Source organism: Erpetoichthys calabaricus, chromosome 14 (genome assembly GCF_900747795.2).
Source record: "Erpetoichthys calabaricus chromosome 14, fErpCal1.3, whole genome shotgun sequence".
Classification (NCBI taxonomy): domain Eukaryota; kingdom Metazoa; phylum Chordata; class Cladistia; order Polypteriformes; family Polypteridae; genus Erpetoichthys; species Erpetoichthys calabaricus.
Window position 1 is genome coordinate 25,215,051 of NC_041407.2, and position 19,917 is coordinate 25,234,967.

At 42.4% G+C, this 19,917-nt stretch overlaps 1 protein-coding gene across 4 annotated transcripts in view; it reads right to left on the reverse strand.

Moving 5' to 3' along the window:
* The window catches only part of prkcab (protein kinase C, alpha, b), a 141,934-nt gene that overhangs the window by 24,074 nt on the left and 97,943 nt on the right, over nucleotides 1-19,917 (reverse strand). For all 4 annotated transcript variants that reach the window (XM_028818924.2, XM_051919074.1, XM_051919076.1 and 1 more), the window contains 4 exons: nucleotides 15,010-15,183; nucleotides 9,773-9,864; nucleotides 9,441-9,503; nucleotides 6,158-6,296 (listed from right to left, as the gene is read on the reverse strand). In XM_028818924.2, coding sequence (XP_028674757.1) covers nucleotides 6,158-6,296; nucleotides 9,441-9,503; nucleotides 9,773-9,864; nucleotides 15,010-15,183 — 468 coding nt within the window. The remainder of the gene's footprint in view (nucleotides 1-6,157; nucleotides 6,297-9,440; nucleotides 9,504-9,772; nucleotides 9,865-15,009; nucleotides 15,184-19,917) is intronic.

Consider the following 19,917-nt stretch of genomic DNA (forward strand, 5'->3'; position numbering starts at 1 on the left):
GAACTCCTGATTTGAGGATGTCTGCAAACTCCAAATGGTCCTCCCACCACTGGTCATCTGATCACGGGTCCCACCCACAGTGCATGCTCTGCTTCTGCAGGACATGAAGGATGAGGTCAGAATATCTTCTTCTGGTAAACAGATGAGACGGAGGGTATTTCATGTCATTCACAGTTGTCCATTATAATGAGTCATGTGAATATTGCTGAATGGTTTCTCGATTGTATCGGGAGAATGAGATGCAAGAATTGATGAAAAACTGTGGAAGTCTGACAAGATACATGTTCAGATGAAGCAGAAAAATAGACATGGTGACGAGGTTTGCTGTTATGTATTTCCTTTCCATAAACATAACCACACACAGAGTAGCAGACATACGAGGGCAAGTCAAAAATTACCCGCAAACCAGCTGTAGAATTTATTTTAATCAACTTTCAGAAAAGGCAAATACATCATTTTTCGACATCATCTCCCTGCTTTTCAATTCGCTTTGTCCATCTGTCAACAAGCTTTCGTATTCCTTCATTGAAAAATGTTGTGGGTTGAGCTGCGAGCCACGAATGCACCGCTGTCTTCACCTCTTCATCAGACGTGAATCTTCATCCTCGAAGGACTTCTTTCGAAATGCAAGTCTGTTGTGGATTATTATATAGGCTGATTTGAAAATGATTTGCCACATCATCTACCGTCACTCATCTATTCCACAAAATCATTTCCTGTGCACGCTCAATGTTGTCGTCAGTCGTGGACGGGCGTCCGGCTCCTCCTTTTTTATGCTGACCCTTGTGTGACCTTCCTTGAACTTCTCTTTCCATTCATACACACTTCTTCGCGACAAAACACTTTCTCCCTACTGTGTCTTCAATAAAAATCGACACCAGGCACACCCTCAGACCACAAAAAAAAAAACCGTATCACCGCACATTGCTTTTCTTTCGTGCAAATCACAAGTGGGGCAGCCATTGTTTCTTGCACCGCAGTTACAAATGATCTGACGTGACACGCTCATACCTGACTGCGGAGACAGGGACTTCGTATGGAAAGACAGTGCTGCCAAGTTTTAATATACAGGTGCTGGTCATAAAATTAGAATATCAGACAAAGTTGATTTATTTCAGTAATTCCATTCAAAAAGTGAAACTTGTATATTCGATTCATTCATTACACACAGACTGATGTATTTCAAATGTTTATTTCTTTTAATGTTGATGATTATAACTGACAACTAATGAAAGTCCCAAATTCAGTATCTCGGAAAATTAGAATATTGTGAAAAGGTTCAATATTGAAGACACCTGGTGCCACACTCTAATCAGCTAATTAACTCAAAACACCTGCAAAAGCCTTTAAATGGTCTCTCAGTCTAGTTCTGTAGGCTACACAATCATGGGGAAGACTGCTGACTTGACAGTTGTCCAAAAGACGACCATTGACACCTTGCACAAGGAGGGCAAGACACAAAAGGTCATTGCTAAAGAGGCTGGCTGTTCACAGAGCTCTGTGTCCAAGCACATTAATAGAGAGGCGAAGGGAAGGACAAGATGTGGTAGAAAAAAGTGTACAAGCAATAGGGATAACCGCACCCTGGAGAGGATTGTGAAACAAAACCCATTTAAAAATGTGGGGGAGATTCACAAAGAGTGGACTGCAGCTGGAGTCAGTGCTTCAAGAACCACCACGCACAGACGTATGCAAGACATGGGTTTCAGCTGTCGCATTCCTTGTGTCAAGCCACTCTTGAACAAGAGACAGCGTCAGAAGCGTCTCGCCTTTGGACTGCTGCTGAGTGGTCCAAAGTTATGTTCTCTGATGAAAGTAAATTTTGCATTTCCTTTGGAAATCAAGGTCCCAGAGTCTGGAGGAAGAGAGGAGAGGCACAGAATCCACATTGCGTGAGGTCCAGTGTAAAGTATCCACAGTCAGTGATGGTTTGGGGTGCCATGTCATCTGCTGGTGTTGGTCCATTGTGGTTTCTGAGGTCCAAGGTCAACGCAGCCATCTACCAGGAAGTTTTAGAGCACTTCATGCTTCCTGCTGCTGACGAACGTTATGGAGATGCAGATTTCATTTTCCAACAGGACCTGGCACCTGCACACAGTGCCAAAGCTACCAGTACCTGGTTTAAGGACCATGGTATCCCTGTTCTTGATTGGCCAGCAAACTCACCTGACAGAAAATCTATGGGGTATTGTGAAGAGGAAGATGCAATACGCCATACCCAACAATTCAGAAGAGCTGAAGGCCACTATCAGAGCAACATGGGCTCTCATAACACCTGAGCAGTGCCACAGACTGATCGACTCCATGCCACGCCGCATTGCTGCAGTAATCCAGGCCAAAGGAGCCCCAACTAAATATTGAGTGCTGTACATGCTCATACTTTTCATGTTCATACCTTTCAGTTGGCCAACATTTCTAAAAATCCTTTTTTTGCATTGGTCTTAATTGATATTCTAATTTTCCGAGATACTGAATTTGGGACTTTCATTAGTTGTCAGTTATAATCATCAACATTAAAAGAAATAAACATTTGAAATACATCAGTCTGTGTGTAATGAATGAATCTAATCTACAAGTTTCACTTTTTGAATGGAATTACTGAAATAAATCAACTTTGTCACGATATTCTAATTTTATGACCAGCACCTGTAAGTGCGGAGTGTGGATCATTTTTGACTCACCCTCACATTTGCTAATGCTGATATACCATCGTGGTGTAATCGGAAAACGTAAAATTCTGTGAAGTGCAGGGCAAGAGAAAGCGATGCAGATTCATAGAGTGATGGCGTCCCATAACACCGCGCTTATTCTGCCTTTAAGCTGAAAATCATGCAGCATAAAAGGGAAGTATTTCTGCGTGGCATTTACTGTGAGTTATCGTGGTGGGCTATGATGTCATCTCTTGCAGCTGAGGTCCATTTGGTACTTCATGTAATTAGATGGGAATTACTCCATTTACTCTTTCATCTTGTTAACATGCGTTGGGAAAATCAAGTATGAGTGCCGTAGAGGGGTTGATAATCGGACATAATCATCCGTCATTGGCTAAGGTGGTAAAGATCATCGTCACCCCTGACGTTACAACCAAATATACAATGAAAGTAAACACACAGAAATAAAAGTAATTTACATCCAAAATACTGTGTAGAGTGCCCCTTTCCCCTTTGTGAGCCAATGCTCACCTAAAAATTTGACATTGTCACACCTTAGACGTTTAAATGAGCTCTGAAATCTGATAATTAAAATGATACACGTTTTAAAGATAGCATTATAGGAAAGGGGGAACTGATAAAAGTGTATGAAATATAAAATGAGAAAGTGGAAGTGAAAACGCAATAAGAACTAATTAAAACAGGAGTAATATTAGGAATGAGGATGTAATGCTTTAGAATGAGTGGTCTACTATATTAGGAAGTGGAAAAATGAAGTCAGTAAGAAGTTAAGAGTTCATAAATTAGAAAAAAAGAAAGAACAGAAACTGAGCAGGAATGGCCAACACATTGAAAAATGGTGCAGGAATCAGGAATGAATAACTCCTGTTTGGACATTTGCTCGGCAAATGTTTATGAACTGGAAAGGCAGAGCAGATTCTTTTATTGACAGAAATCGACGTCAAGGGAGACCGTTGGTGCAGAGTTAGCGAGGGGGGCTACTGGAGGAATAGCATGAAGTGCAAACAGGTGAGAAGGTGTTGTCAGATTTACACACACTGCATGGCCCGATGTCTGTGGACTACTGACCGCTGCTCACACCTGTATGAGCTTGTTGGACGTCCCATTCTAACATCATGGGCATTAATAAGGTGTTGGACCCTTGTTTTGCAGAGATAACGGCCTCCACTCTTCTGAGAAAGCTTTTTACAAGATTTTGGAGTGCGTCTGTGGGAATTTGTGACCATTTGGCCGAAAAAACAGGCAATGATGTTGAACGAGAAGATCTGACTCACAATTGGCGTTTCAGTTCATCCCAAAGGTTGTGACTAGGGTGGAGGTTAGGTTCTTTGTGCAGGCCACTCGGGTTCCTCCATGTCTTTATGGGGCACCGTCATGCTGGAACACAAAAGGGCCTTCTCCAAGTTGGAAGCAAACACTGGAAGTGCGGACTGACTTGTGTAAAAGATGGCACCCAAAGACAATGCCACGTTTAAAGTCACTGAGCTCTTCGGTACGACCCATTCTACTGCCAGTGTTTGTCAATAGAGACTGCATAGCTTTGTGCTGAGTTTATGCTTCTGTTAACAATAAAACCTCTCAACTCAATCCTTACGGGTTTGGTCATCTAATGTATCTCAGCTATAACTATTGTAGTTATATGGTTTGGTTTATATGCTTATGGTTTATAAAGCTTTAAATAATCTCGCCCCGTCTTATATATCGGAATGTCTGACACCTTATATTCCAAATCGCAACCTCAGATCCTCAACTGAGTGTCTCCTTAGAATTCCAAGAGCAAAACTTAAAAGAAGTGGTGAGGCAGCCTTCTGCTGTTATGCACCTAAAATCTGGAATAGCCTGCCAGTAGGAATTCGCCAGGCTAATACAGTGGAGCACTTCAAAAAACTACTGAAAACACATTACTTTAACATGGCCTTCTCATAACTTCACTGTAATTTAATCCTGATACTCTGTATATCCAATTCATTATAATAACTATTCATTCAAAATTTGTACTAACCCCTACTCTCTCTTCTGTTTCCTTTTCCGGTGTCCTATTGGTGGTGGCTTGTGCCACCACCATCTACCCAAAGCACCATGATGTTCCAACAATGATGGATGGATTAAAAGCCAGAAGTCTGTATAACCATCAGCATCAAGTGACTCCGTGAGAACCCTAACTACAAAGAGGACTATTTCATTTATGTTAGGTAGAATGCCCAAAGGGGACTGGGCGGTCTCGTGGCCTGGAACCCCTACAGATTTTATTTTTTTCTCCAGCCTTCTGGAGTTTTTTTTTGTTTTTTCTGTCCACCCTGGCCATCGGACCTTACTCCTTTTTATGTTAACTAAGGTTGTCTTATTTTAATTTCTTATTTGTCTTTTATTCTTCTTTTCTTCATTATGTAAAGCACTTTGAGCTACTTTTTGTATGAAAATGTGCTATATAAATAAATGTTGTTGTTGTTGTTGTTGTAGACTGTGTCACCCTGAGTGCATTCCTCGGCAGTAAGAGGCTGCTCTCCCATGAATCCCCATTAAATGACCACAATTAAGATACTGTGAAAGCAGGTACTAACACATTAAGAAAAAGAGGACTAAAATATTTGAAGTGGCTTATTTAAAAAAAAAAACAAATGTATCTGGAAGGTAATCAAAGCATAATTCTATTTAGACAAATTTAGCACTCTGGAGAAACGGAACACACTTGTGTCGGAGGTCACCATGCCGGAGCAGGAACAAGAGACCCCTGACATATGGTGGCAGAGAAAACTTGCGACCCTAAAAGGACTGGTGTGCCTTACTTACTCTCACTCAGATACAGACTGATGGAGCGACACCCTGCTGCTGTTCTTATAATGAAATTTCGATTCTCTGAACCTGCCAGCACTCACTTAGGGACATACCATTCCCTAGACTCAGGGGAAATGGACACTCACACCTTAAGCCAAGCATAATTTAGCCTAACCAAAATTAACTAAACATAACCAAACATATTCCCCGGGGTCATTAAAGAAAAAAAAAAAACATTAACATAAAGTTCCTTCGATACATCGAACTAAATGAACACTCTGAACTGCCCCCATAACTGTATTTCTGCACTCCTGGCTAACTGCAGCAGCGCTAAGCCTTACCACTGACTTTGAATCACTGGTCAGTATTTCAACATGACACACATGATGACCTCGTCTGAAAGACAGAAAATTCTTGAATAAAAATGATGGTAAGCCTCAACCTGTCTCTCAGTTTTTTTCGCTGCACTCATTAAATGCCAAATGAAAAGCTGTTGATTCTGTTTGTACTGCTGCTTGTGCTAGCGCTTCCAAAGCGCATGGCTTCCTGTACCGCGCTGTCCTGTACTGCCATCCCGGTGAGGCTAACAACACTAAACGTGCATCCTGTGTCTTAGTAAATGGGAGAAAGCAAGTCACGGGCAATGCATTGTGCTTTTAAACAACTTGTGTGTCATCTCTTGAAAAGAAATAAACATTATTATCTCCTACCTCTGGTGCTATGTAATCCGGGGTGCCGCAGAACGTCCTTGTCGTGACTCCGTCAAACATGTGCTCCTTACACATTCCAAAGTCCGCAATCTTTATGTGCCCTTCTGAATCTAGCATTACATTGTCAAGCTTCAGGTCACTGGGATGGAACAAAAAAGCAGGAGAGAGCTGTCAGAGACGTCCAGTTTATATCTGGACAGACCTGAAGACACCTTCAAGTTCTGTGTTTATTGACATTTTTCAAATATCATGACATCATTTCTTCATCAAAATTAGTCTTTAGTGTTCTTAAAGAAAACTTTACATCCACAAATTAAATGAACTATAAAGAGGAACAGATAGATAGATAGATAGATAGATAGATAGATAGATAGATAGATAGATAGATAGATAGATAGATAGATAGATAGATAGATAGATAAGGTGTGTAACTGGTGGCCACAGCAACTACCTAGCTGTAACACCAGCTGGATGGAAGGACCAGGGGAGAGAGCATCTACCTAAGGCACTGTCCTCCCCAGGATGCAAGAAGGCCAGCCCTCCTGGGCGGCTGTGGTACCACAGATTCCTGCAGGGCATGCTGGGTGTTGGAGTTTAGCACAGCCCTGTAGGGTTCTGTGGGGGCCACCAGGGGGACATGCAGAGTCCTACATTGGGCTTTCACCACACCTGCAAGGGATTCCAGGTCTGATTAACGAGCCATCTGGAATACTTTCAGGACCAGCTTAAAATGAGCCACCTCACTCCATTCAGGAAAGCAGAGTTAGGAGGAAGAGAGACGAAGCCCCCCCTAGGAGGAGCGAAGGCGGAAGAAGACAGAGACAGAAGGAAGACGAAATACTGTGTGCATTGGACTGTGTTTCACTTGGCTGTGTACTGAGCACCACAGGTGGGAAAGAGTGAAAAGCGTTTCCCACTCTAATAATAAGGCTTGTGTTGTGCTGCATTTTGGTCTGAGCTTGTTGTGTCAGGTAGATAGGTAGATAGAATAGGCACTACATAAAAGATAGATAGATAGATAGATAGATAGATAGATAGATAGATAGATAGATAGATAGATAGATACTATATAAAGGCACTATATGATTGATAGATAGATAGATAGATAGATAGATAGATAGATAGATAGATAGATAGATAGATAGATAGATAGATAGATAGATAGATAGATAGATAGATGTGTAAGGCTAGATAGATAGATAGATAGATAGATAGATAGATAGATAGATAGATAGATAGATACTATATAAAGGCACTATATGATAGATAGATAGATAGATAGATAGATAGATAGATAGATAGATAGATAGATAGATAGATAGATAGATAGATAGATAGATAGATAAAGTGCTATATAAAAGATAGAGAGATGATGTAGGTTGGTAGGTTGATAGGTAAGATGCCATATAATAAAAAGATAGATATGAAAGGTGCTATATAATAAATAGATAGATAGAAAGATAGATAGATATGTAATGCACTATATAATGAATGGATATACTTTAAATCTCCCCAAGGGAAAATTAAAATAAATAAGGAAAAAGTAGCAGGTCAGTAAGAATTAGCAAATGTAAAGCACAAGGTAAATGCCTCAAGTCAGCCAAGCGGGGTCAGCATCAGCAGGAGTTAAAACACCTTGGTGACAAATCAGCCAATCTTGAGACAGAGAGGCCACCTTCTGCTTTAAGGCAGCAGTGACGTTCAATTGACATCACTTTCGTGTGTGTTTTATTATCTTTGCACTCATATGCATAACCTACTTATGAAATATTATTTTTTTCACATACAATATTTGTTATTTCTTCTTATTATTATGTTTTATTTCTTGCTTTTCTTTTTGTCAAGCATTTGTGCTTAGGGGGCATCCTCAGGGTCCAAAAAAGTTAAGCAATCCTACTCTGAGTACAGAGGGGGCAATGTTGTTAACGCAAACTCTTTATACATCTGCATCCCAAGAAGCCCTCGTCCATTCCAGGAGACCTGTATTTAACTCCATCGCCCACCTGAAGTGGCTGTTCATTTCAGGACCCTTATCTGTAGAGGACAGAGACTCCCTCAGAAACGGCACTTCCCTCTTGGAAAACCATTTTGGCTTTTTGTAGGCTCAGGCCTTCCTTCAGTTTTGCACCCTCTCCTGCAATTTCTTTTCTTTTTAAACATCTGTTAAACGGCACTGTACAGCTACCACACCCTGGCATTTAAGATGCAACTGAAGAGCCACCAAAACCCAGACATGCCAGAGCCAGGGCTAGCGTAAGGGTACATTGTATACCCCTAAGAGGACTCAGTTGCAAGCGCCCAAATGGGGACATCCAAAATGGATGTGCAGTGGGGAGTTAACATGAAATTAATGAGCGGTCCTCTTTGAAGATTGGTGCCCTCACAATTGCATATGAAATTACTTTTTGGTGATGCCTTGGGCATGGAGCCCCTAGCCCATTGCCAACCCCTACTTATGAACAGAGCCAAACCTGGCTGGAGCGTCACAATTGTTGACCCTCTCTGACAGCACCTGGAGAAGACAACAAACATGAGCACTGCGGACACCTCAGCTGACAAAAGGAGAAGGAGAGAGCCGACTGTCCCAGCAACAGAAGGTAGCCCGTGAGATCTCCCAGCAGAGCTTGATGTGAATCGTATGCCGAGTGATTCTTAGCTCGTGTTAGAGAATCAAATGGTTATTTTCTGGTTGTTCTGGTTATTTTGTAGCCACTATGGCTTTGTGGTTGGACTGAAAGACCAACAACCTTCCCATAGTGCATTTCCCTGCACTGAACCTGGGCCATTCCTGGAGCTGTGGCTCCTCGCTGGACACACCTTGTTAGCCATGGTATTTCAGATTTAAGGACAAGTGGGGTGCTGCCCCCCATCAACCCAGAAAATGGTGCTGCTGTGCAAAAATTAAATAAGAAACTCACCTCAATAATTTAATGTTTTGTTCAAATGGTTATATAAACTCAACTTAGTCATTACAATCAACATTTACATTTCGAGTTGGTGACATTTTCCTTGATCCTGGTGCCTTGGCCGAAAAATGCGTTTCTGATTCTGAACAAAATAACACACACATGTCTATGGGATACGGGAGGAAAACAAACAGAGAAACAGGGAGAGCGTGCAAACTGCACAGCAACAGTGTCCAGGCACTGGATTTCAACCCTGGACTCTGGAGTTGTGAGGCAGTACTGCCAACCCAGTGCCACACTCTAAACACATAAATAACCAGAGCCACCTGCCAGAACCTTCTGGAGGCTCCATACGTTGTGCCCATTTGGTTACTCACCGATAGATGACTCCTTTCCTGTGTAGAAAGAAGAGCCCAACTGCAATCTCTGCTGCATAAAACCTACAAGAAAACAGAAGTGAGTCAGGAAGGACAAACAGACAGACAGACACAAAGAGAGTGACATGTCCAGTTAGAGAATCTATGCCCTGGATGAGTGCCCACTTGACATTACAAGGGGATACACACGGCTGTTTCTGAGCTCTCTCTCTATTGCCCTCTGTCCGTGTCACCCATCCTTTTCGTCCAGCAACACTCAGCTCCACTTGGTCTGCCTTACCCATCAGCTCTACCCGTGTTCTGCCCGCCTTACCCAGAACTGAGACACTCACACTGCCTGTGGCTCCTTGAACTTTCCAACGAGCTGAATGTGATACATCAGGTCCCCACCATTGATGTACTCCATGACAAAGTAAAGTCTGTCCTGTGGAGGAGAAGCAAGAAAATAAACATAGTGGAATCTGTACATTGATTGGGGGGGTTGGCAATAAACCCCACTATGGCAGGTATGACACCATCAGCTTGGAGGCCGGGCTTATGTGCTGAGGGAGCTGCACCACCTCAGCTGGACAAAGTTGAGGGGTAAAGGGTCTCGACTTGTGAAACTAGCAGGCTGTACTCAAGCAGGTCATCCATGTAGTCAGTTGTGTGTGCCAGTAAGTGACCAATTAGAGATGGCAGCAGGGCAAAATGATTAAAGGGCGAGCAGCGAAAAGCTGGAGCACCGTCCAGTCAAATGCCCACTGACACAAACCATCCTGGGACACTTTACAGATGCAGCACCATTTTTATTATACATCTACAGTGGGACCACTGGCATGTAGTGGACCTCACTTGTGAATACACACTGAGTCAATGACATGAGAGAAACTAACAACTCAGAGTCTAAGAGTCATAAAAGTCCAAAAAGTGACAAAGACGAGACAGCGGAGTGCAGCAGGGACGTTCTGTTTATGACTTACAGAAAAAAAACAAAATCTGAATTAAGGCACGACGTACAGAAGCAGAGAGAGGACGTGCAATATCGTTATTTTTTAAAATTGTTTCCTCGAGATAACGGACTAATTTTATCGAGATCTCGATAAAACAAAAGATCTTGTTTTCTCAAAATTAGGAAATAATTATATCTAACGTTTAATGTTTAGCTTATTGAAGCCACGTCCTGTTTGAAATGGCAGAAGAGCAGAACTATACTGATCAGCACGTCACATTTTTGTTCAATCAAGGGCCTCACAGTGCTGTCAGCTTGTTCCAGGTGGCAGTAAGCCTTGTGGAGCACATAGGCCCTAAAAATTGGTACATGGTTCCAATTTCTCAAAAATAAAAGAAAATTTCCACTCAGAGAAATACAAGGACAAGGTGGTAGAAAAGTGGATGGATGGAAGGACAGCACCCTGCCATCCCAAAGAGGAAACATGGTATCAAGTGGCAACACCTTTAACTCTGGGAGATGGATGGGACACCAATCATCAATGAATTCCAGTAGCAGAGCAATCTACTCTGATAGGACTTACTGTAAATGGCTTCATGAAACGCCCTCACTAATCACACGACATACAAAGAGAACTGACAATCCAAGGCTCAAGGATGAACGAGGAGATCTCATAAGAAAATTGGTTTGTGGTCATTTTTTTTATTCTCACCTCCTCATTTCACAGATGTTTGGTTCTAAGGGCTTATTTTATTTATTCGTTTTTCAAAATTACTGCATTATGCATGTTGAGCTCATCTTTATTTTATATAATACTGTATCTGTTTTAAAAAGAAAAAATGCTTACATAATGTAGGCAATAGAGGGAGCTCTTGAGCCATCCCCAACTTGGAATAAAGTAATGAGAGACTGAGGGCAGCTGTTTCTGCCAATTACTTTACATTATATATATATATATATACACAAACACATACATATACTGTATATATACACACACGCAAACATATATATATATATATATATATACACTCATTCACACATATATACAGTGTGTGTGTGTCTGTATATTTTATATATACAGACACACACATTATTATATATATCCATCCATCCATTTTTCAACCCGCTGAATCCAAAAACACAGGGTCACGGGGGTCTGCTGGAGCCAATCCCAGCCAACACAGGGCACAAGGCAGGAACCAATCCTGGGCAGGGTGCCAACCCACCGCAGGACACACACAAACACACCCACACACACACCAAGCACACACTAGGGCCAATTTAGAATCGGCAATCCACCTAACCTGCATGTCTTTGGACTGTGGGAGAAAACCGGAGCGCCCGGAGGAAACCCACGCAGACACGGGGAGAACATGCAAACTCCACGCAGGGAGGACCCGGGAAGCGAACCCAGGTCCCCAGATCACCCAACTGCGAGGCAGCAGTGCTACCCACAGCGCCACCGTTCCGCCCCCTATTATATATATATATATATAATATATATATAATAATATTTTATATATACAGACACACACATTATTATATATATATATACAGTGGAACCTCGGTTTGTGAGCATAATTTGTTCCGGAAACGTGCTCGCAGTCCAAAGCACTTGTATATCAAAGTGAATTTCCCCATAAGAAATAATGGAAACTCAGATGATTTGTTCCACAACCCAAAACTATTCATGTAAAAATGATTAATACGAAATATAAAGTAAAAATACATAAAACAAATTAACCTGCACTTTACCTTTGAAAAGAATCATGGATGGTGTGAGTGAGTTTCTAAACTCTTTTGGGATTGCACCCAACGGGACGACACGTGGAAGAGCGTCCCAAAGCAATTGCAGTTTCCCAGCGCTGCAGCAGTTTGCTGTAAAACCTAATCCGAAAAGATTGCGGACATGCTATAAGCACCTGCCATCGATGGGTGATACAAGGAACAAGGAACATTATAAATGCGCAGGGCACAGTACTACTTGGCCACGACCCTGCCTGACTGCTGTATCTGTGTATAGGAGAGCGGCAGATCCCGCTACAATAAATAACCGCGCTGTTGCTGTTTCAAGCTGAATAAAGCTGGTGTTGCTAAAGTACTGAGACTCAGCTTCGTGTTTTAGGGTGCAAGACGGGTACTCGCACGTCACAGCACACACGCGCGAGCACACACACACACACACGAGCGCATGCATGCACACACACATACACACACACGCAAGTTAGCTAGCGCACACACACATACATACGCGCGCGCACACACAGTCACAATGCTAATGCTGCATTAAACAGTATACGCTCGTACGGATGTTGACTATATGAGTGAGGCACGCCGACTCAGATGAAGAATAGGAGACGATTGCCCACAATCCCTTAGCGAGAGAGAGAGTAGAACTATCAGCTCAGTTGTGATCACATGACGCTCAGCAGACAAAGCGTATACATACTACTCGTACTGCAAGACCTCGCTCGTTTATCAAGTCAAAATTTATTAAAAATTCTTGGTCGTCTTGCAAAACACTCGTAAACCAAGTTACTTGCAAACCGAGGTTCCACTGTATATATATATATATATATATATATATATATATATATATATATATATATATATATATATATATATATATATATATATATATATACACTAGGGGGCTTACCCCTGCTTGCTTCGCTCACCAAGTCCCATGGCCTGCGCTGCGCGCCAGCCACTTCATGTCTCTGCTGCTCGCGTTGTGAAGAGTGGGGCTGAACGCACCCCAAGGAGAGGTGGTCACTCCTCCGAAACCCTCTCTTAAACGGTGATACAATGGGAAACAAATTGGTTTTTTTTTACTACCTCTTTGCTCGATCAGCTGCTGGCTTGCTGCTGCTGCCGTGCAGTGTGATTTGTATCTCGCACGGCGCTTCAAACATTTAAAAGCCTGTACAGCAACTGTCTTTGTCATCTACTCTTTGTCTTTTATTTCCGGCCCCGGGTGTGGTTAAATGTCTTGGCACAAATTCTTGTCTTGCAGGGCGTGAGTTCTTGAAATTTTTTAGTTTATAATTTAAAAATGGAATAAGAATCTGAAAATCTAACAACATTACATTAAAGTTCGAAAAAATTCTGAAAAGAATGATACCAAACATATATATGTAGGTTTTAAAATAAGCCTGATTTAAAGCGTGGCAAGAAAGTGACATAAAAATGTGACATAAAATCGGTGCATAAAATTGTTGCACTTTTAGGCTTAGGATTTTATATATATATATATATATATATATATATATATATATATATATATATATATATATATATATATATATATATATATATATATATATAACTTAAACACACACACAATCTCATGTGCAAAACTGGTTTGTCTCTTCTCAAGTCCAAAATGAAGAGGATAAGGGAAAAGGATATACGGGCTATACCAGAGCCAATCAGTTTTCCACTTCCTCCTCTGCCAGGAAGACCTGAACCAGTTGAAGAACTCATGATGAAACCTAAACCCCGCCTCCTCTTGTGTCTTTTCCAGTCTGTCCACAATATAAATGGTACAATACTAGGCAGCAGCCATTATTTTTAACTACATTCAGGAGCAAGACACACATCTGTCATCCAGAATCTGCAATCTTTCTTGAAAATAAGAATCTATCATCCACACCATTATTAAATGGAGGAGCTTGTGATGCCCCAAACTGTTCTGACATTTCTGTTTGTGTTTTTGTAGGATTCTCTGTATGAGACAGGTTCTACCATTAAAGCAGAAGACACAGAGACACCTCCTTGACCAAGACCCTTCTTGCCCAGTTTCTTAGTTTGACTGGATGGCCAACCCCAGAAGTGGCCTGGTGGTTCCATTCTATGATTATTAAGGCAATTGTACTCCTGAGAATGTTCAGAGGTTCGGAAATGGTTTTATTCCCTCACCCAGATTTATGCCTCACCATGACTTGATCACAGAGCCCTACTGAGGGTTCCCTTGGACTTCATGGCTTGGTTTGTGTCCCGACATGCAATGTGAATTGTGGGACCTTCTATAGAAGAGGAGTGTGCCTTTCTAACCGAAGTCCAGTCAGTTCAGTTTGTCCAAGATGACTTGACTCCAGTTTATTTCCAGACACATCTCAAGGACGATAAAGCAAACAGGATGCACCTGACTCTGGTCTGGAGTGCCACAGCAAAGACTCTGAATCCTTATCGAGATGATTTTTTCAGATTTCAGTTTTTGGTTTTTAAGAAATTTGCCAACCTTTCTGAAAACACGTCTTCACTTTGTCATAATGGGTTATTGATGGCCAGTGTATCCATTTTAAATTAAATCTCCAACACAATAAAGCGTGTAGAAAGGGAAAGGGTCTGAATCCTTTCTGAATCCACCTTATTTCTGATTAGACCCAACACAAGAAGAACACTAAAAATGGACTCCCTCATGGCAGGCACATTGTGTGCCCAGGGAGGCAGAAATAGGGATGCCCAAAAGGACCTGATGTGAAGGATGGCTCCTTGCTGCACCCACTTAAGCCCTTAACAATTGTTGACTGACATTTCAACGAGCAAATATCACCATGAACGGTGGTGGCAGCAGATGAGAGCCAGAAACGAACCCATCGAGAAAGCGGCACTTGAGCAACATGGTGGGCTCACCTCAGTTTGAAAGCAAGAGTGCAGCTGGGTCAGGAAGGGGGGCTTGTCTTGCTGTGCTAGGACTCTCTTTTCCACCATGGTGCACTCCACGTCATCGTCCTGAATGACCACATCCTTCTTCAAAATCTTGATGGCGTACAGCTCCTCCTTGCCCTTTCGCTCGGCCAGCATTACCTGTGAACAGAAGACGTCAAGTCTGGTAAGGTAAGGACCTCTAGAGCTTAAACTACCGAAGGACACCATGAATATTTGCCATATTCATTGTCGTGATTTTGCAATGAACTTAATTTATTTTTTTTTGGATCCATTCATCGTATTATTACTCGTTTTCTATTATGGTTTATTGATTTTTATTATTTATGACGGTGACATTTCATGAGAATTGTTATTCACGTTCAGTTTCCTGACTGCGATCATTTTGTTTGTCGTCACGTGTTTGTCATCATTAGGGAACGTCAAGTGCCCAGTCTGTTGAAGCTTATGGATAAAATACTACATTAAACTCTCTTCACGCTTAGCGGCTTTTTCTGGACCCGTTCTTTAGGTGGCGCTGACGTTTGCTTGTGCTTTTTGACTTAGATTTGGACTTGTGACTTATGGATCTGACACCAGCATTTTCATTCCTTTTGGTTTCACCCTTTGCCTCTTTTAAAAAAAAAAAAAGACTTCCCTCTGCGCATTCCTCATTTAAACTCCACTTCCTAGGGCTGCTGCACTCATTACACCCCTATTCTAATATTGAGGTTTTGGAGCTCCCACTCGTAACGTCTCACTCTCCCACTTCTTGGCATTCATGTGAATTTCTGGTTGTTTTCTGGGTGAAACAGAAGGTCACTGCTGATTGGCCATGTCTGCACATAAAGCAAACTAAACAAACGGGAATTGCGTCTGTCACACGTGCACGTCTGAGGATGTGATCACCCGCCGGGGCAAGAGGGGGCGCTGTCGCTAACATTCTCTCCTGCCTGCAGCTCCAAGACACCGCCCAGTGAGGGCATTTAGCCCCGCCCCTTCCACTTTGTGCAATATAAGAAGCCCGGCTGCCCGGAAGGAGGCATCTCTTGAGATCAGAGTGACCAGCAGTGAATGAGCAGCGAAGAGCCGAATACTTTTATCGTTATGTGCCCAAGGGGCTGCTTCTGCAAACACCAAGAGGTGTCCTTTTTTTTTGGTCACACTTTATTCAATGAAACTGATTGACCCGGTTGGTGTTCTAAACTTTTTCATTCTTTCTGCGACCTGTCATTCCTGCACTTGGTCATAGCGTCACTCCAGATACAATTGGATGACAATGATGCCATTTCTGGCTAACCTGGTTCTTGCTTTATACTAGCTGGCCCAGTCCTGGTTTATCCTACTATATAAAAGGATTGTCCTTCCGTCCCGTGAGTGAAAAGCATAGCGGTATTCCGCTTATCACAGACTTGCTACTTGCGGCTTGCGGTACGAAGCTACGCGATGTGAGCAGAGTTCTGGTGCTCCCATTGTTCCCTTGCTTTTTGTGCGATGCGCTGGAAAAAATAGACAAAATTATGTCTCTTAAAATAATTAATGTTGATGGAGTACAAATGCCTCACCGCGTAGTAAATATCAGGGGAGATGGTGCTTGCTTATTCTCATCTATAGCTTATTTAGTGCATGAAACTCCGTCTTTAGCGGTACAGCTTCGGGCTGATATTGTATAACATGTTTTAAGTAATTGGTCAAGGTTTCAGCCATTTACAGTGATGCCATCAGGAATCTCTTATACAAATGAGCTTCAGTATCTCACTGAAATGTCAAAGTCTCAAACTTATGGTACCATTTCTGAGCTAATGGCGGCGGGAGAGTTGTCCCCCTATGAGTTTCAAGTATATTATTATGGAGTCCTACACTCCAAGTTTGGACAGGCACTCGAGGGGATAAAAAAACTTAGGTTTTCGGGAGATGTTATGAATGGGCACTTTGATGTTCTCATTCCCTACACTTACATGCCTGATGTACACATGGAGCGCACACAAGTTGAGGATAAAAGTCGGTCGCCTTAAAAGGCGGGTGAGCCTAGTTGCTCTGTATCAGGGGTGGGCAATGTCAGTCCTGGAGAGCCGCAGTGGCTGCAGGTTTTTGCTCCAACCCAGTTTCTTAATGAGAAGACAGTTATTGCTGATGAAACACTGATTGCTTAAGTGACATTTTGATGCTTCATTTTAGTGGTCTCGCTTGTTAAGGTTCCTCACCCATAATTGCTTATTTCAGTCTTAAACAGCTGCATTCATTAGCAATAAGATTTAAATGACAAAAGGGCCTGCAGTTCCCCATCTAACTTGTTTCCATTTACATCTGTGTGTGTTCATCATGCACGGTTTGATTTACTAAAAAAACAAGAGAAAAATGTGACAGACTGAAAATGTTCTGTTTTAGGTTTCAAATCATTGGATGACATCCATGAAAAGGGAAAAATCTACAAATTATGAATTTTGCATTGCACACTAGCAAGCCATTAAAATTAAGTAAGGTGTGAGATTGGAAAGGTTTGGCTTCTACTTAAGCAATTGGGTTGGAATGAAAACCTGCAGCCACTGTGGGCCTCCAGAACCCACATTGCCCACCCTGGTCTAGTATGTAACTCAAAGTGCAGAAGCAACATCAGAATGAAAATGAATTCAACTTAATGGAACTGCAGTCCACAGTTCCCTCAATGTCATTTGCGTCCGCTCGCTCACTGGTCTTATTCTTAATATGACCATTCCAAGGTGTTTGTCATGTGTATTAACACTTTGAGGGCTGAATATTTTTTCCAAAACATATAGTTTTCTGAAAAGCAATGGGTTCCCACAGAACTCAACAAAACACATATGTTGTTGTATGTTGAGGCTGCCAGTGTTCTAAGAATGTGCGGCAGGCTTGCTGCCAGGCTGTCTTTGTGTGGCTGGGGCAGCAGCAGCGGTCACTGTCGCAGTTTATTGCAATCTGGTTTCTACCTTTTATCATTGTTAAGTGGCAGTCCACCCAGGCGAACAGTGCCATAGGCATGTCAGCTGCTTGAACCTGTTCAGCAATCAGCTGAAGCTGGAACATCACATTTGTCTTTGATCACCTTTATCAAAATCAGAGTCTGACAAGTCATAGTCCAGTCCAGTTCAGAGAGAATAGGCAAAACATCGTCCCCAGAAAATTCTGCTTTACGCATCTGCTTTGATCTCTTGCTAGATGTCAGGGCCATTTTTGCCATTGTTTGTGCCTTGCTACTCATGGGAGTGCAGGAAATCTCAGTCAAAACCAACAAAACTAATTTTCCTTCTAGCAACGAGACTCCAAGTAAAAACATAATGGTTGGTTTTGTCACAGTCTACAGTTGATTACCATTGTCAACTCGTCCTTTTGACAAAAGTTGACATCAGCCCTGAAAAGAGTTAATAAGGTGCATTGCATTTTTCATTCCAACAGATGGCGCATACAACCAACACTGTAAACTAATAAAGGAAATTTTAAATAGGAAATAAAAAAGGCTGACTGAGGAGATATCATGTCTCAGCCAGGCTGGTGTTTCAAATTCATATTTTATGCTTCTTTTGCTTATTTTTGATTCTCTTATTTATGCTGATTACATGCAACATTCTTTATTTTGGGAAATGTCTATGTGTCTAAGATGTCTTTGTTATGTTCTGTGTGTTTTTGTGGGTGGTCACCCAAGAGGCAGGTCCACTTGTCAATCACCACCAAGAACCGTCCCCCGCCGTATAAATCTGGAGGGTCTCCCACAGCTCCTGGCGGTCCATTTCCAATGTGCTTTACAGTGGCGAGTTCTTGTGTCTCGCTCTGCTTGTGTTTAATGATTTATTGGATATTTTTGACCTATTGCTCTGTTTCTTGACTATTCCTGGGATTTCGCATTGGGAATTTGGAGTTGCCTTTAACAGGAATTGTATGACTCTTTGGAGCTTCTCAGTGTTACAGAGAAGCAGTGGTAGCGTTACTGCCTCGCAGTTAGGAGACCCAGGTTCGATTCCTGGGTCCTCCCGGCGTGGAGTCTGCATGTTCTCCCCGTGTCTGTGTGGGTTTCCTCCGGGTGCTCCGGTTTCCTCCCACAGTCCAAAGACATGCAGGTTAGGTGGATTGGCGATTCTAAATTGTCCCTAGTGTGTGCTTGGTGTGTGGGTGTGTTTGTGTGTGTCCTGCGGTGGGTTGGCACCCTGCCCGGGATTGGTTCCTGCCTTGTGTGCTGGGATTGGCTCTAGCAGACCACCGTGACCCTGTGTTCGGATTCAGCGGGTTGGAAAATGGATGGATGGATATTTAAAGTTTCTTGCTTGCCCTCATTACTAGCCTGGTTTGATGGTGTTCCCCCTCTAGTGGGCATTTTTGGAACTACGAGCTTTGGGACTCATAACATCCATCTATCCATCCATTTTCCAACCCGCTGAATCCGAACACAGGGTCACGGGGGTCTGCTGGAGCCAATCCCAGCCAACACAGGGCACAAGGCAGGAACCAATCCCAGGCAGGGTGCCAACCCACCGCAGGGGACTCATAACAGGAGATACTAATCCCATTGGAGCCCAGTGACTGTCACGCAGAGGGAAGAAGCTAATGGTCTGACACTCTGGTCCTGGAAGACCAGCATACTTTCTTTATAAAGTTAGTTTTGTTAGTTGTTTAAAGAACTTTAATTTTGTTTTCTTTGAGACTAGAGGTTTGAATACAAAATGGGGCGTCAGAAACTTGAATTTACCCCTTATGGGAAGGATTTAGGAGTCGTAGTGGAGTCAACACTATCAACTGCCCGACAGTGTTCAGAAGTCATTAAGAAGGCTAACAGAATGTCAGGTTATATAGCGCCTTGATGTGTGGAGTACAAGTCCAAGGAGGTTCTGCTCAAGTCTTTATAACATATTGGTGAGGACTCATCTGGAGTCCTGTGTACAGTTT